At 41.3% G+C, this 17,093-nt stretch overlaps 1 protein-coding gene across 2 annotated transcripts in view; it reads right to left on the minus strand.

Annotated features, from left to right (window-relative positions):
* The window catches only part of LOC142296568 (major facilitator superfamily domain-containing protein 8-like), an 88,602-nt gene that overhangs the window by 61,196 nt on the left and 10,313 nt on the right, over window positions 1-17,093 (minus strand). The window contains exon 2 of one of the 2 annotated variants that reach the window (XM_075340336.1): window positions 7,884-7,958. The exons of the other annotated variant lie outside the window; for it this stretch is intronic. Within the exon in view, the coding sequence (XP_075196451.1) occupies window positions 7,884-7,958 (75 nt within the window). The remainder of the gene's footprint in view (window positions 1-7,883; window positions 7,959-17,093) is intronic. 2 annotated transcript variants of the gene reach the window in all.

Here is a 17,093-nt window from a genome sequence, read left to right on the forward strand (position 1 = left end):
GGTAGGGAGTTTGATATCATTGTCTTTCTTGAAGTTGGTTCTGGAAAATATTTCTTCCCCTTCCCTCTTTGGGGTATCACCAGCGACCTGATTAACCTTTCCTTCTGTATTGCAGGGTCTGGGCCTGTGACAGACGCAACGATCTCTTGAAGATTTTTGGTTCAGGAAGAAACTTCTTATCTGAAGCATTCTCTAGCAGATCATCTAGAGCTGGACCAAACACATACTCTCCACTGAATGGACTAGAGCAAAATTTAGACTTCGATACCACATATTCAACCAGAGGGCTCTCCTTGTGTTATCCTGACCAATTCTGCTGAAGCATCTGCTAGAAATCCAGTCGACTTTTGAAGGAGAGGCAAGGCTAGCAGGTCGTCTCCAGGGGTGCCACCACTGATATAATCTTCCAGTTGCTGCAACTAACGGAACATGGCCCTTGTTATACAGGTGGAAACGACATTCATTTTCATTGTAGCCGCAGATGTCTCCCAAAACATCTTCAACAGGCTTCCCATCTTTTGATGGATAGCTTTCTTTGCTACCTCAGCCACCTCGATATCTACTCTAGGAATCTCTGTCAAACATTTGACTATGTCCTCGTCTAACTCAAATCTATCCTTCAGCTCTAATAATAATAATAATAATAATCTTTATTTCTATAGCGCCAACATATTCCGCAGCGCTTTACAATTCAGGAGGAACATATACATATCATATACATAAACATATACAAACAAGTAACAATTATAGAGGCTACAATATTTAAAAGGAAAAATGGCAACCCTGCTCGTGAGAGCTTACAATCTACAATGAGATGGGGGGAGGGGCAAGGTACAAGTGTTTATTTAAAATGACAATCCAGCCAGCTCATGGGGGATAGATGATGGCTTCCTGGACCAGTTGGCAAGAGCCTTGAGATGCATTTGGGTGCCAAGGAGTTTGACGTGGGGTTATGTTCTGAGAAGTTGTAGAGGGATTATGTGAAATTAGTTTGGCTAGGGAGTGTGATAGGCCGCCCTAAAAAGATGCGTTTTTAGGGAGCGTCTGAAGCTGAGTAAGTTGTGATTTGTCCTAACTTCTTGGGGTAGAGCATTCCAGAGGTTTGGTGCAGCTCGGAAGAAGTCTTGGATTCGGGAGTGGGAGGTTCGAATTAGTGTGGATGTTAGTCGAAAGTCATTTGCAGAGCGTAGAGAACGGGTGGGATGATAGACAGAGAGGAGGGTGGAGATGTAGGAGGGTGCTGCACTGTGGAGAGCTTTGTGGGTGAGAACAAGCAGTTTGAATTGGATCCTGTGATATATGGGCAGCCAGTGCAATGACTGGCACAGCGCAGAGGCGTCCGAGTAGCGGTTAGCCAGATAGGTGACCCTGGCTGCTGCATTAAGGATGGACTGTAGAGGGGAGAGTCCTCTCTTGGGATGTTTAAACGTTTCTCTGGAAACTACAACTTATTGACATTTAAACCCTGTACATTATCATGAATAAGAAACACCATCTTTCTTTTTTATCTCAACCCTCCTCATCCTGGATGAGTCGTTTTTTCCTCTTCTACTCCTATTGTATCTCTTACTGTCAATAATAGCTCCTCCGTGTCTTCTGATCAAAAATAATAAAAAAAAAAAAATCTCATCCTGGTTTAACCTTCGACTCAGGGTAATTTCCCCTTCTTGTACCTTTCTTCAGGGATGGATACCTCTCTGCTTCAGAATCTGAACTTTCCCTAGAATGGTACTTCCTCTTTTTCACTCCCGATGACGCTACAGTAAAGGATTAAGAGAAGGAAGATAGGAAAGATTGAGTCTCCCGATGCACAATTCCTCTTACTTCTTCCATAAGTGAGGGCTGCTCCTCTTTGACAATTTTTTCTGTGCACCGCTAGCATAAAAGCTTTTTATTGGAGAATGGAACCTGTTTACTACAAATGATACACATTTTTGATTTGTAGCCTTACTGTAATGCAGGAAATTGAATGGCAAGAAGGCTACTCATGGATAAGTAGTGATGTTACTGCTTTGTATTCGTCTATACCCCACAATTTGGCTTTAATTGCATTACAGGAACAGATGCTGGTTTGTACAAGCTATTCGGAAGAATTACAAGAATTTATTTTGGATATAATTTCTTTTTTGCTCAAAAATAATTATTTTATTTTTTTGAATCAGTTTTACATCCAGATCTGTGGCTGTAGCATGGGGGCAAAATTCTCACCATCGCTAGCCAATATTTACATGAATTGGTGGGAGAAGCAGTTCATTTACAACTCTTGGAACCCTTTTCTTTCAGATATATTCTGGTATGGTCGCTTCATAGACGATATTTTGATAATATGGCGTGGATGTGAAGCGGCCATACCAGAGTTTTTTAAGTACATTAATTCTAACATGTTCAATCTGAAATTTGTTTCTTGTAGCCAGCGGGAGTCTATTTCCTTCTTAGATCTCACTCTTGTTGGTGACTCAGTGAACAAACGAGTTAACTCTGAGCTCTACAGGAAAGATGTATCAGGGAACTCCCTTCTTTATGCGACTAGCCACCATCCTAAGCATATAGTAAGGAATATACCTGTGGGGGAATATGTTAGGGCCAGGAGATCTTGCAGTACTGAGACAGCCTATATAAGAGAATGCGAGGTCATTGATGGTAGACTGCGGCATAGGGGTTATGATAGAGCAATGATTGATAGAGCCAAGACTAAAGTAAATCTTGAATCCAGAGCACACTATTTGAAGCAGAAAATTCCTATGGAAAAAACAAATCAGAACAGTGTTCCAGTATTTTCTACCCAATATAGTAATAGCTTTTGGAAAATTACTAAGATTGTACGCAAGTTTTTACCTATTTTATCTGTGGATAAAACTCTTAAAAATATTCTGGACACAGGTTGTAGATTTGTTTCTAGACGTGCCCCTACTATTGGCAGTCTCATCTCTCCTAGTGATGCATATCTGGCAAAACCTGCATGCAGTTCAATAAAAAACTGGTTACCTACATGTGGCTCCTATAAGTGCGGCAAAAAGCAGTGTGGGACATGCTCTCATATGTACAATACCAAAGAGAGTGTTAATTCCACTACTGGGAAACGCTATAAAATTAATTCTTTCATCAACTGCAGTTCAGATCACTGCGTTTATGTTATAACTTGCGAAAAAAGTCGCAAACAGTATGTAGGCTCCACAAGCCGCACTTTAAGGAGACGCATTGGGGAACATTTATATGATATTATGAATCCCGCCTCTAGGAACTTGTCAGGGGCTTCACAGCATTTTTTATATAATCACAATGGGGATGTTAGTTCCTTTAAAGTGAATGCTGTGGAACAGATTCTAGCCCCTAGAAGAGGTGGAGATCGTATTCAGATACTGCGGGACAGGGAAGCCAGGTGGATTTTGACATACAATACCTGCATGCCAATGGGCATGAATATCAAAAGTGATTTAATGTATATATATTGATATGTTGATTATTGTTCTGAATGCTTTCGGTATTTATTGCATACAGGTATGCTTATGCTTGTAATCATTATTCATAATTGATCCATTTCTTTGAAAAGTGTCAATCCATGGAGATTAATGGATATAAATATTTCCTGTATGGGATCTTATGGAATTTAATGAATTATATTTGGCACATCCCAAAGGGTTAAATTGATTCAGGAAGATCTCCTTTTTGCAATGTATTAGGCTGCTGCCTTACTGACATAATTGGGTTAACCTGTGTATGTTTGACCGGATGTAGCATTCTGGGAAGTGAAGAGGTGTGTTTTTTTGTTTTTTTTTTTTGTTTTTTTTTTTCTTCTATATATTATGTGTTTCATTTGGGTAACATATGTCTATGACTAAGGGCCACAATGGCCAGAAACGCGTAAGACGCTTTCTTTTTAAAGAAAAAATTTTTTTGGATGTCATTCTGATGATTGGTGTTTTTAACAATTTTTCAATAAAATGAATTTTTAATTCACATCTATCTCGGACGTGTTGCTGGATCAGGAAAGGAATTTCCACTACTTGCTGCTTTATATTCCTGAACACGGAATTCATATCCCTGCACCGTTCTGGGTCCTGGAGCCAGGTGAAATAATACTACGGGTGAGCTGAAAAAAACTTTCCTTTCTTACCAAAGTAGGATCTAACCATACTGAGAATACTCACTGGGCCGAGGTTTGTGCTTGGCTCTGCAGATGCTACTCTAAAGGAAGACACACTCTCCATATTAGAGCCTTAGGCCTACCTTAAAGGGAATCTGTCACCAGGTTTTTGCCACGTAATCTGAAAGCGGCATAATATAGAGGCAGAGATCCTGATTCCAGAGGTGTTTTACTTACTGGACTGCTTACTGTAGTTGTGATAAAATCACTGTTTAATCAGCAGCAGATTATCATTAGAGGACTACTTGGCGTGCTGCAGGTAGTCCACCATATTCATGAGCTTTGCATAACTGCTAGATCTGCAGCAGAGAAAACATTGATTTTTATTCAAATGACAGCAAACCACTCAGTAAGTGAAACATTGCTAGAATCAGGGTCCCTGTCTCAAGATTATGCTGCTCTCAGTTGTGGTAAGAAAAACCTGGTGACAGATTCCCTTTAAGGTGTCTTCTGTCAGAGTCAGATATAGTCCAGAGACAGCGACTCAGCGCGCTCTCATCCAATAGGATGAAACTTCTCTTTCTCCACATGCACAGGTCCTGTTGTAAGTGAGCACCAAGATTCAGCATAGACGGTTCAAGATTCAAATTTTCCGCCGAATAACGCCATGGGTTCCATCTTGGAATGCACCAGAAGAGACATCATGCTCCAGAACTATGGTGGCTTGCATCACTTCCTGTGCGCACATAGTAGGCTGGAGACAGCGGAGAAGAAGGAGAGGGAGGATGCGGGGCTGTGCAACTACCGGAGGACCCCAGCCTAACATCATTCAGCACTGCAACACAGGAGAATGGCGTGGTCCCGCTCCGGTAGGAATGAGAGCAGCATATAAAAGGGAGGAAGGCAGAGCGATCGATCCCTGGCTGCCCGGCTATTAAAATGTAATAAAAAATGAGTCACTGTTTGCCCGCCACAGAAACCCAGATAACCTCTTTATGCGCTTAGAGACTTGAAAAATACTGATGGAGGAAGGAGAGGGGCTATTTAACTTCTTTCTATTTCCAGTTATTAATTAGGACGGGGAGGCAACCTCCTGTGGCGCTGATCTGGAGGGAATTAAAAAAAAAAAAAAAAAAAAATGATGGCAATTGGACCCACATTTTTAACATTGAAGTCTATCTATGGAAAACAGATCCATTAGATAGCCATCTGTTTTTCTTACATTTTAAATAAATCCGTGTTTTGTTTACTGCTACTACTGGATCAGTATCATATGGATGATTACTTGACAGCTCATATGTCTAATAGTTATTTGTTTTAAACTGATCCAGTAAGCAAAAAACAGATCCGTTTCAAATGGAAGAAAACGGATGGCTTATTAACAGATTTGTTTTCCACAGACTTCAAGATTAAAAAAAAAGAATAAAGAAACGGATCCAGTTGCAATCAGTTTTTTTTAGCTGGACAAAAAAAGGTTATGTCTGCACACATTTCTGTCCTGCTAAAATAACTGATTACAGCTGCACCCGTTTCAGACGGATGATGACTGGACATGTGAACTTATAAGCAAAAGGGCATGAATGTGGGAAAGGGCAACATAGTTCATGGCTGAATTCATAATTCTCAACATGTCAGAGTTGAAAGCTTAACATGCCTTGCTATTTATGAGGTGTGCCCATTAATTCTCGTTACACCAGGCACTGCACAATCATCTAATTTAGAAAAAAAAATACATTGTACTGCTGTCCTATGTAAGCAAAGTTCTTTGGATCATGTCTGGTTACAAGACTGTAGTTTCCAGTTGTAACTAGAATTTAGTAAATGCAGCTGCGCAGATCTGTCCTATGTGGCTGCTTTTCATCTTGTGCTATATTATGCTATTTTGTCCTATTCACAAAAATTAGTGTTTTTCCTTTGGATTTACGCCTCTAAACTATTCTGACTTTTAGGCTATGTGCGCACTAGAAAAAGGATTTTTCTCAAGAAATTTCTTAAGAAAAAGAGTGAAGGATTAGCGCACCTGCGTTAAAAAAACGCACCAATAACGCACCGCGTTTTGGTGCGTTTTTTTGCAGGTTGGTTCCTGCATTTTTTAATGCTTTAACAGCAATAAATAATATAGATAATAGATAGATAATCGATAGATAGATAGATGGAAGACAGATAGATAGAAAGATGGATAGATGAATAGCTAGATTGATAGATGAATAGATAGATGAATAGATAGATGAATAGATAGATGAATAGATAGATGAATAGATAGATGAATAGATAGATGAATAGATAGATGAATAGATAGATGAATAGATAGATAGAAAGATGGATATATGAATAGATAGATTGATAGAGAGATGGATAGATAATAGATAGAGGACAGATCAATCAATCAATCAATAGATAGAGTCCCTGTGAGGACACACTTCTCACGAGCGGTAATGTGTTCACCTTACCGACCTTGAGAAATGACCTGTAGTTACCCCTGCAGCATCGCTCATTGAACATGGCTGCATTGAGTATGTGTCAGACGCGGTTGGATGCAAGCGTCGTGGGGCCTCGGTGGATTACACCGGAGCTGTGTGTTGGGAGGGTAATAAAGTGGTGAAAGAGGGGGCTTTTTTGTTATTTTATTTAAAATAAAGGATTTTTCGGTGTTTGTGTTTATTCACTTTACTTACGGGTTAATCATGGAAGCTGTCTCATAGACGCTGCCAAGATTAAGCTAGGACTTAGTGGCAGCGATGCGCTGCCATTAACTCATTATTACCCTGATTGCCACCGCATCACAGCAATCTAGAAGAGGCGGTAACATGCCGGGACTGTCGCATAACGGATGCGACATTCTCGGGGCAGCGGTGGGCTGACATTCTTGGCTGGGGGGGGGGGGGGTAACCATGGCCCTCACCATCCCCAGCCTGAGAATACCGGGCCGCCTCTGTGTGTTTACCTTTGCTGGACAAAAAAATACGGCGGAGCCCACGTTTTTTTTTTTTTTTCGTTTTTTGTTTTTAATATGTACATTTGATTTCTATGTGTATTCTATATGTCTGTGTGTGAGTGTGATATGTGTGTGTTTACTCTCTGCTCAGCTTCCTCTTCCTGTCATAATGACATCACTTCCCTGCAAAACGCAGGCAGTGATGAATATTATGTCCCGAAAAACGTGAGAACGCGGGAATAATGCAGGCAAACGCAATGAAACGCACATAATTTGCTACCTGTGTTATTCCCTGCGTGATTTCATGATTACATTACAGTCAATGGAGTGAATAACGCAGTTAGCTGCAGAAAAGAAGTGACATGCGCATTCTTTTTCTCAAGAAAATCTACTGAAAGAATTTTCTTGAGAAAAAAAACTCAGTGTGCGCACAGCTAATTTATTTTTCCATAGGTTTTGCTGGGGAATGTCTGCAGAAAGGTTACAACCATTTTCTCAAGAAATAAAATTTCTGCAGCAAAAACGTACAAAAAACGTGGCTAAAAACGCAGTGTGTGCACAGGGTCTTATGGTGTATCCATTGTATCACACATTAAACAGGAAATCCCTTTTCATAGAACTGCAGTTGTCAGCTCTATGGGACATCCTCAAATCACCACTTTTTAGGGATTGTCCCGCAGTTACAACTTAGCTATCCGCAGGATCGGTGACAAGTGTCTGATTGTTGGGGATCCTACCAGTAGGACACGCACTGATTCAGCTACAAGCTCTGGGGTCATTTGTCACAGAGGGTCGCACATGCATGCCACTACTCCGTTCATTGTTTATGGGCCTAATAGAGATTGCTGGAGAAAGAATACAAACCATATTCAATGCCACTGAGCAAAAAGATAAATCCTATTGCAACATTTGTCAGTTTCCGCTTCCTCCGGATCAAAACTGAAAAAAAAAAGGAACACATCATTACAGTACAGGCAAAGACAACATCGTGAAAGGAATAAATTACATTATTTTTTAAAAATTAATGTATTATTATGCAATTCTTTCAAGAATAAATCTATTATATAAAGCTCAGTGTATGTATGTATGTATGTATGTATGTATGTATGTATGTATGTATGTATGTATGTATGTATATCCGCTAAAGGAATCTGCACCGTAGCATTTACAATCACGAAATTTTGCACAGTTGCCCCATAGGACCCAGGGAACATTGTAGACTATGTTTTGACAGAAAAATGTAACCTCATGCTTTACAGTTAGTCTCTAAAATCCTGCCGCCATTAAACTGAATGGAGGTGGGAGCTATAGGTTATTAATAGCAACTGTCAGTGGTTGCTATAGGAACAAAATAAACTGTTAGTTGAAGCTTATGCGTGAGGTTATATGATGTCAGTGGAGAGATGGATAGAGAGACAGAAAAAGACAGACAGAGACAGCCGGGGAAAGAGGCAGCCGGGGAAAGAGGCAGACCTGGAAAGAGGCAGACCTGGAAAGAGACAGACCTGGAAAGAGACAGACCTGGAAAGACGGAAAAGAGACAGACAGGGAAAGAGACACACATAGAGACAGACACAGAGATAGAGACAGATAGACTGATACAAATACAGTCAGAGATAGAAATAGTCAGACATAGACACAGACAGACAAGGAAAGAGACAGACAGACAGTGACACACAGACAAAGACTGGGAGAGAGACAGAGAGACAGTTACTATCCCGGGCAATGCCCGGGTACTACAGGTAGTCTAACATAATAGCTATTAGGCCATGAGCACATACCCAGTAGTGGGTAATAAATACAGAAGTGGTGCCAGTGTTTCTACCGTAGTATACTTTTCCTTTGATTGTCCCATTTCTGGATTTGGCTTAGAAACATTGAGGTGAAAAACTCTAATACTCAACATGTGCACATGGCCTTGTTTAATAAAAAAATAAATACTTTTTTTCCCTACAGAAAATGAACATGGCACATTCTGAAACTTATGTCTAAGGGCTTGGCAAAAGAAGCAGAAGCAAATATACTGACCAAGAATATACTGTACATTGGTCACACTAAGGCAGTGTTCACACCATGTGTTCACAATGCATTATTTTGCTATGATTTTCCCAAGATGCAGAAAAAACCAGCAAATTCATGGTGTCACGTCAAATTAGACATTGTTACTATGAATTTCTAGTGAACAGTTAAAAAAAAAACAAAAAACAACAACAACACAGAATTTTTTTTCATTAGAAATAAAACAAAAAAAATTTTGAGACTCCATCTTTATTATAAAAAAAAACTTTAGTCCAACGTAGTCCACAGGGAGAGCCATATCAGCTCTGCTTTATCACTCTGTGCAGACAAGAGTCTATACAGAGCGAGAAGCAGGGAGAGCCATGTCAGCTCTGCTTCATAGCTCTGTACACAGCAAGAAGCAGGCTGACAGTGAGGCTATTATTCCTCTTGCGTATGACTCCTGCAAGTCTCGCATCGGTATCACCCACCATGGCGCACACTCTCCAGAAAGGAGCGCCTCAGCTGCATGGAAATACATGCAGCCGACCCGAAATGGAAATAAATGCGCCATGTCGGGTAATACTGATGCGAGACTGGCACAGTGACAATCAAAGTTCAATTGAGTCCATGGCTCACTGAAAACAGCTGAAGACTGCTGAGTGACGAGCAGTGCAGTGAATACCCCCGAAAGTTAATGATCGGACACTGAAGCAGAAGCAGTTGGGAGATAGCAGCTGAGCAGGTCTGCAGGACGCGTTGCGTGAGCGGTAAGTATAATGACAATGTTTATTATTAACATATTATATATATATATATATATATATTATATATACACACACATACATACATACATACATACATACCCACACACACTTTATTTTACAGACCCCCCTGCCCCATCCCATAACTGTAAAGTCCAAGTTCGGGGTTCGGATGCAAGTTATCTCAGAACCCGAACTCGAACTTTACAAAAAGCTCAGCCGAGTCTCCCGAATACGAACATCGGAGGGGGGGTGGGGGGGTTCGCCCATCACTAGCAGCTAGTAATTTATTTAGTACCAGCCTGATTTATTGACTGTAGACACTGTGCTATTCTTTTATTTATTAATGTAACATGTAAGGTTATGTGTTATCTACTGGATGTATTTTAATCTTGATTTTTTCATAAATATTTTACTGGGCATAATACTGGTGTTTGGTTATTTTATATAACCCGGTTTTGTTATATTAAAGAAGTTGTAGGACCACGAAATATCCAATTTTTTTAAGCTCATCTGTGATGTATTGTCATCTAAAACACCCCTATATAGAGATTTTTTTTTACTTTTGATCTTCTTGAATAGTAATGGCTGGACCTGGACTGTAAAAGTCCAGATCCGCACGGTTTCCAATATACCCGAGTGCCGGGCCCAGAATTCCGAGGAGATTCTGGATATTGATCCGGAAACTAGTGAAATTAAAAACAAAATAAAAGGCTAAATAAAGAAAATAAGAATGAAGCAAGCGCTTCATACTAGGCTCCGGCGCGGCTGTAACTGCTTTCATGGCCACTCACTCACTTACGGGCCACTAATTATCCTTCATTGTACATGCACTGCTTTCCCCACGGCGCCTGTGATTGGTTGCAGTCAGACACGCCCCCTTTCTGAGTGACAGCGTGTCTGATGTTTACAATCACAAGTGCTCTCTACAGGTCTATTGTACAAGAAGAACAGGAGAAAACACACGACCATAATCCAGGGTGCAAAAAGGTGAAATCTTTATTGACATAGGGGTAGGTGCAGGGCGGCATAGAACAAGTGAGGGCACGGAACATCTATCAATGACCAAAATGCACTAACAATTGTCAAAATGATAGATATACTAGTCCATCCATAATATACTGCAATAAATCATTTATTACACGTAAGAACATGTCAAGATGAAATATATGGTAATAAATATATGGACAACAAATGTCAGCAACCACAAGTGCAATCTCTCACATTGCAAGCAGGGAAAAATTTCCCATCAATCTCATCTATATGGGTCCCCAATAAAACTAAGGAATACCAAAGCTAGAATAATTAAATTAGGGTGATGTAATAAAGGATGATGGATACGCTTGCAAAATCACCCATTTGTGAGCTGACATTCCCTGTCCACACATAACATGAAAGAGTCATACACCAACACTCATCATTTGCAGTTATTGGATATAGGACAAAAAATGTACAAGTATCAACCAGGCTGGGCAAAACCACTGTATAGTGGGAGAGGAAATAATTCCCTTGTCCCATCCACATGAGTCCCTAGATCAAATTCAATGGCCCATATCATAGCCAAAATATTACCATGGTGGTCCGTAAAGAAGAGATATAGAATGGGAACCTCCAAACTACATAGTTAGATGGTTTGATGGTACACCATACCTGGGAGATTGGTGGTCAGAGGGCAATATCCGTGTCCTTCCCGACGGCCGTTTCGGCGGAGAAGCCTTCGTCAGGGGGCGTGGACAAATGGGGAGAGGTGGGGGTTTAAAAAGAGGGCATCGACCAATCACAGCCGGCTAGTATGGCCGTAACGCAAGCCGTGACCGAGGCAACGCTGGATGCTCCACAACAGCCGGGCCGCCTACTGCCCGACAGTTCCGGTCACATGACCGCCACGTGTGCGCATCACGCGGCCGTCACGTGAGCAGACGTCAGACAGAATAGAGGCGGCGCGGCGGCGTGATGACGTCCGCTGCCTCCGGGACGCATGCGAACCACCACATAGCCCGGCAATGAAAATCATATGATTGCCACTACATTATGAGGAAAGGGGTATCGTATGGGAGACGGATACTATAGTATTTAGATGGCAAATATAAATCACGATCACATTATATATAAAAAAAATGCATCATCTCAGGTCAGAACCCAATAGATCAGTGATATGCATAGAAAATAGAAAATAGACAGCACTGTACTTTAATTAGCCACATATATGATAATAGTATAGAAGGGGTAAAATTACACCACAACGTATCGGCTGACCTATGTCAGCAATAAGAAAAGGGATAAGGATAATAGCTGCTAGGAAGTACAGAGAAATTTACTATCATAAGCAATCAGATCTCAATGTTATCCAGAACTTGATACAGTCAGATAGTTCTTCATATGGGTGAAACGACTTTACAATGGTGCAGAGTTTACAACTTCCATCCTCAGTGACACATCATGAATATTATAGGGAAGATGCCTACAATGAATAAAAGCTTAATTAAAATAAATACCAATTAGATTAACAAAAAATAAAAACAATGCAACAAAAACAAACCCCCCTCAAGTATATAGCAAGAGGGACCACGGCCTGTCACAAAAAAGGGGCATATGAGATGTTCTCGTTCAGTCCCAGAGGGTGAAGAGTTTTCAATTCCCAGATCCATCTAGTCTCCATCCTGGCCAGTCGTTGACTGATCTTTCCCCCACGAATATTTAAGTCAAGGCGGTCAATGCCCCTGACCCGTAACAATGTCGGATCTGATTGATGGTACTGTCTAAAGTGGCGTGGGATAGTTTTTAATGATGGAACATCGGAGCAGTTTGCCGCTGCAATTATCCCATTAACATGCTCCCGAATGCGCACCTTAAATTGCCTAGTTGTCAGGCCGACATATATTTTGGGGCAGGGGCAGACGGCATAATAAATGACCGCCGACGTCGTGCATGTGATGAATTTTTTGATGGAAAAAGTATGTACCCCCATAGAGTCCGTAAATGTGTCTATCCTGTCCACATTCGGACAGGCAACACAACGACCGCATGGTGTACATCCAATGCGAGGGGCCACAATGCCAAAAGGAGATGGCTGAATGCCCTCATCATAATGGCTTGTAACAAGATGGTCACGGAGATTTTTAGATCTCCGAATACTCAACATTGCTCTATCAGGGATCAACTGAGCCATAATCGGATCAGCCTGCAAAACTGGCCAAAATTTCTGCAGGCAGGATCTCATGGCCGAAAATTGACCATGATAGTCGGTAACAAATCTCAATGTCTCCCGCGAGTGAGGACTCTTGGGGGCATACAACAATGAGTGACGGGTGGAATGTCTCGCCCTGTTGTAAGCTCTCTTCACACAACGCTTACTGTAACCCCTTGCATAGAATCTATGTTTGAGGTCCAGAGCTCTCTCTTCAAAATCAAGATCAGTGGAGCAGATCCTGCGGAGGCGCAGGAACTGGCCCACTGGGATGGAACGGATCAGGCCGTGGTCCCTCTTGCTATATACTTGAGGGGGGTTTGTTTTTGTTGCATTGTTTTTATTTTTTGTTAATCTAATTGGTATTTATTTTAATTAAGCTTTTATTCATTGTAGGCATCTTCCCTATAATATTCATGATGTGTCACTGAGGATGGAAGTTGTAAACTCTGCACCATTGTAAAGTCGTTTCACCCATATGAAGAACTATCTGACTGTATCAAGTTCTGGATAACATTGAGATCTGATTGCTTATGATAGTAAATTTCTCTGTACTTCCTAGCAGCTATTATCCTTATCCCTTTTCTTATTGCTGACATAGGTCAGCCGATACGTTGTGGTGTAATTTTACCCCTTCTATACTATTATCATATATGTGGCTAATTAAAGTACAGTGCTGTCTATTTTCTATGCATATCACTGATCTATTGGGTTCTGACCTGAGATGATGCATTTTTTTTATATATAATGTGATCGTGATTTATATTTGCCATCTAAATACTATAGTATCCGTCTCCCATACGATACCCCTTTCCTCATAATGTAGTGGCAATCATATGATTTTCATTGCCGGGCTATGTGGTGGTTCGCATGCGTCCCGGAGGCAGCGGACGTCATCACGCCGCCGCGCCGCCTCTATTCTGTCTGACGTCTGCTCACGTGACGGCCGCGTGATGCGCACACGTGGCGGTCATGTGACCGGAACTGTCGGGCAGTAGGTGGCCCGGCTGTTGTGGAGCATCCAGCGTTGCCTCGGTCACGGCTTGCGTTACGGCCATACTAGCCGACTGTGATTGGTCGATGCCCTCTTTTTAAACCCCCACCTCTCCCCATTTGTCCACGCCCCCTGACGAAGGCTTCTCCGCCGAAACGGCCGTCGGGAAGGACACGGATATTGCCCTCTGACCACCAATCTCCCAGGTATGGTGCACCATCAAACCATCTAACTATGTAGTTTGGAGGTTCCCATTCTATATCTCTTCTTTACGGACCACCATGGTAATATTTTGGCTATGATATGGGCCATTGAATTTGATCTAGGGACTCATGTGGATGGGACAAGGGAATTATTTCCTCTCCCACTATACAGTGGTTTTGCCCAGCCTGGTTGATACTTGTACATTTTTTGTCCTATATCCAATAACTGCAAATGATGAGTGTTGGTGTATGACTCTTTCATGTTATGTGTGGACAGGGAATGTCAGCTCACAAATGGGTGATTTTGCAAGCGTATCCATCATCCTTTATTACATCACCCTAATTTAATTATTCTAGCTTTGGTATTCCTTAGTTTTATTGGGGATCCATATAGATGAGATTGATGGGAAATTTTTCCCTGCTTGCAATGTGAGAGATTGCACTTGTGATTGCTGACATTTTTTTGTCCATATATTTATTACCATATATTTCATCTTGACATGTTCTTACGTGTAATAAATGATTTATTGCAGTATATTATGGATGGACTAGTATATCTATCATTTTGACAATTTTTAGTGCATTTTGGTCATTGATAGATGTTCCGTGCCCTCACTTGTTCTGTGCCGCCCTGCACCTACCCCTATGTCAATAAAGATTTCACCTTTTTGCATCCTGGATTATGGTCGTGTGTTTTCTCCTGTTCTTCAATAAATTTACGACTTATCCTCAGTCCCCATCCAGCTTTCTATCCATAGTATGATCTTTATTGCTCATATATGTGTTTGGTAAATAATGGTGTGGCTGTGGCTTGTTCTGTAGGTCTATCGTACAGTAAAAATAAATAAAAAAAAAATTGGTGGAGGGTCCCCCATATTATGATACCCAGTACAGATAAAGCATACGTCTACAGGCTACAGCCACCAGCTGTGCGCTTATCTTGGCTGTGTATTAAAGTAAGAGGAACCGCATGCAGGTTTTTGTTTTTTTTTTAATTATTTAAATAATTTAAAAAAAAAATGGTGTGCGGTCCCCCCTAATTTTGATATCCAGCTATGCTATAGATACAGGTGTATATATTTTATATACAGTAAAGACCAAAAGTTTGGACACACCATCTCACTCAAAGAGTTTTCTTTATTTTAACGACTGAAAATTGTAGATTCATATTGAAGGCATCAAAACTATGAATTAACACATGTGGAATGAAATAATTAACAAAAAAGTGTGAAACAACTGAAAATATGTCTTATATTCTAGGTTTTTCAAAGTACCCACCTTTTGCTTTCATTACTACTTTGCACACACTTGGCATTCTCTTGATGAGCTTCAAGAGGTAGTCACCGGAAATGGTCTTACAACAGACTTGAAGGAGTTCCCAGAGATGCTTAGCACTTGTTGGCCCTTTTCCCTTCACTCTGCGGTCCAGCTCACCCGAAACCATCTCAATTGGGTTCAGGTCTGGTAACTGTGGAGGCTAAGTCATCTGGCGTAGCACCCCATCACTCTCCTTCTTAGTCAAACAGCCCTTACACAGCTTGGAGGTGTGTTTGGGGTCATTGTCCTGTTGAAAAATAAATGATGGTCCAACTAAACACATACCGGATGGAATAGCATGCCGCTGCAAAATGCTGTGGTAGCCATGCTGGTTCAGTATGCTTTCAATTTTGAATAAATCCCCAACAGTGTCACTACCAAAGCACCCCCACACCATCACACCTCCTCCTCCATGCTTCACGGACCAGGCATGTAGAGTCCATCTGTTCACCTTTTTTGCGAACGCACAAAGACACGGTGGTTGGATCCAAAGATCTCAACTTTGGACTCATCAGACCAAAGCACATATTTCCACTGGTCTAATGTCCATTCCTTCTGTTCATTAGCCCAAACAAGTCTCTTCTGCTTGTTGCCTGTCCTTAGCAGTGGTTTCCTAGCAGCTATTTTACCATGAAGGCCTGCTGCACAAAGTCTCCTCTTAACAGTTGTTCTAGAGATGTGTCTGCTGCCAGAACTCTGTGTGGCATTGACCTGGTCTTTAATCTGAGCTGCTGTTAACCTGAGATTTCTGAGGCTGGTGACTCGGATAAACTTATTCTCCGCAGCAGAGGTGACTCTTGGTCTTCCTTTCCTGGGGCAGTCCTCATGTGAGCCAGTTTATTTGTAGCGTTTGATGGTTTTTGCCACTGCACTTAGGGACACTTTCAAAGTTTTCCCAATTTTTCGGCCTTACTGACCTTAATTTCTTAAAGTAATGATGGCTACTTGTTTTTCTTTACTTAGCTGCTTCTTTCTTGCCAGAATACAAACTCTAAGTCTATTCAGTAGGACTATCAGCTGTGTATCCACCAGACTTCTGCACAGCACAACTGATGGTCCCAACCCCATTTATAAGGCAAGAAATCCCACTTATTAAACCTGACAGGGCACACCTGTGAAGTGACAACCATTTCCGGTGACTGCCTCTTGAAGCTCATCAAGAGAATGCCAAGAGTGTGCAAAGCAGTAATCAAAGCAATTGGTGGCTACTTTGAAGAACCTAGAATATAAGACATATTTTCAGTTGTTTCACACTTTATTGTTAAGTATTTCATTCCACATGTGTTAATTCATAGTTTTAATGCCTTCAATGTGAATCTACAATTTTCAGAGTTATTAAAATAAAAGAAAACTCTTTGAATGAGAAGGTGTGTCCAAACTTTTGGTCTGTACTGTACATACACACACACACACACACACGCATACACATATCTGGCCTATGTCTATCTATATCTAATACAGGCGTGCATATGTAGCACCCTGGAGAACCAGGTATTGATACATTTAGGCCCCCGCAGAACACCAGTCCCACAAAGGGGTGCCAACCTGTGTTTTGGAGGTGGCACCAGGGCTAGGTTTGTTTGGGTGGGTACAACACAAAAGGTGGCCCAG

Source organism: Anomaloglossus baeobatrachus, chromosome 3, assembly GCF_048569485.1.
Source record: "Anomaloglossus baeobatrachus isolate aAnoBae1 chromosome 3, aAnoBae1.hap1, whole genome shotgun sequence".
Classification (NCBI taxonomy): domain Eukaryota; kingdom Metazoa; phylum Chordata; class Amphibia; order Anura; family Aromobatidae; genus Anomaloglossus; species Anomaloglossus baeobatrachus.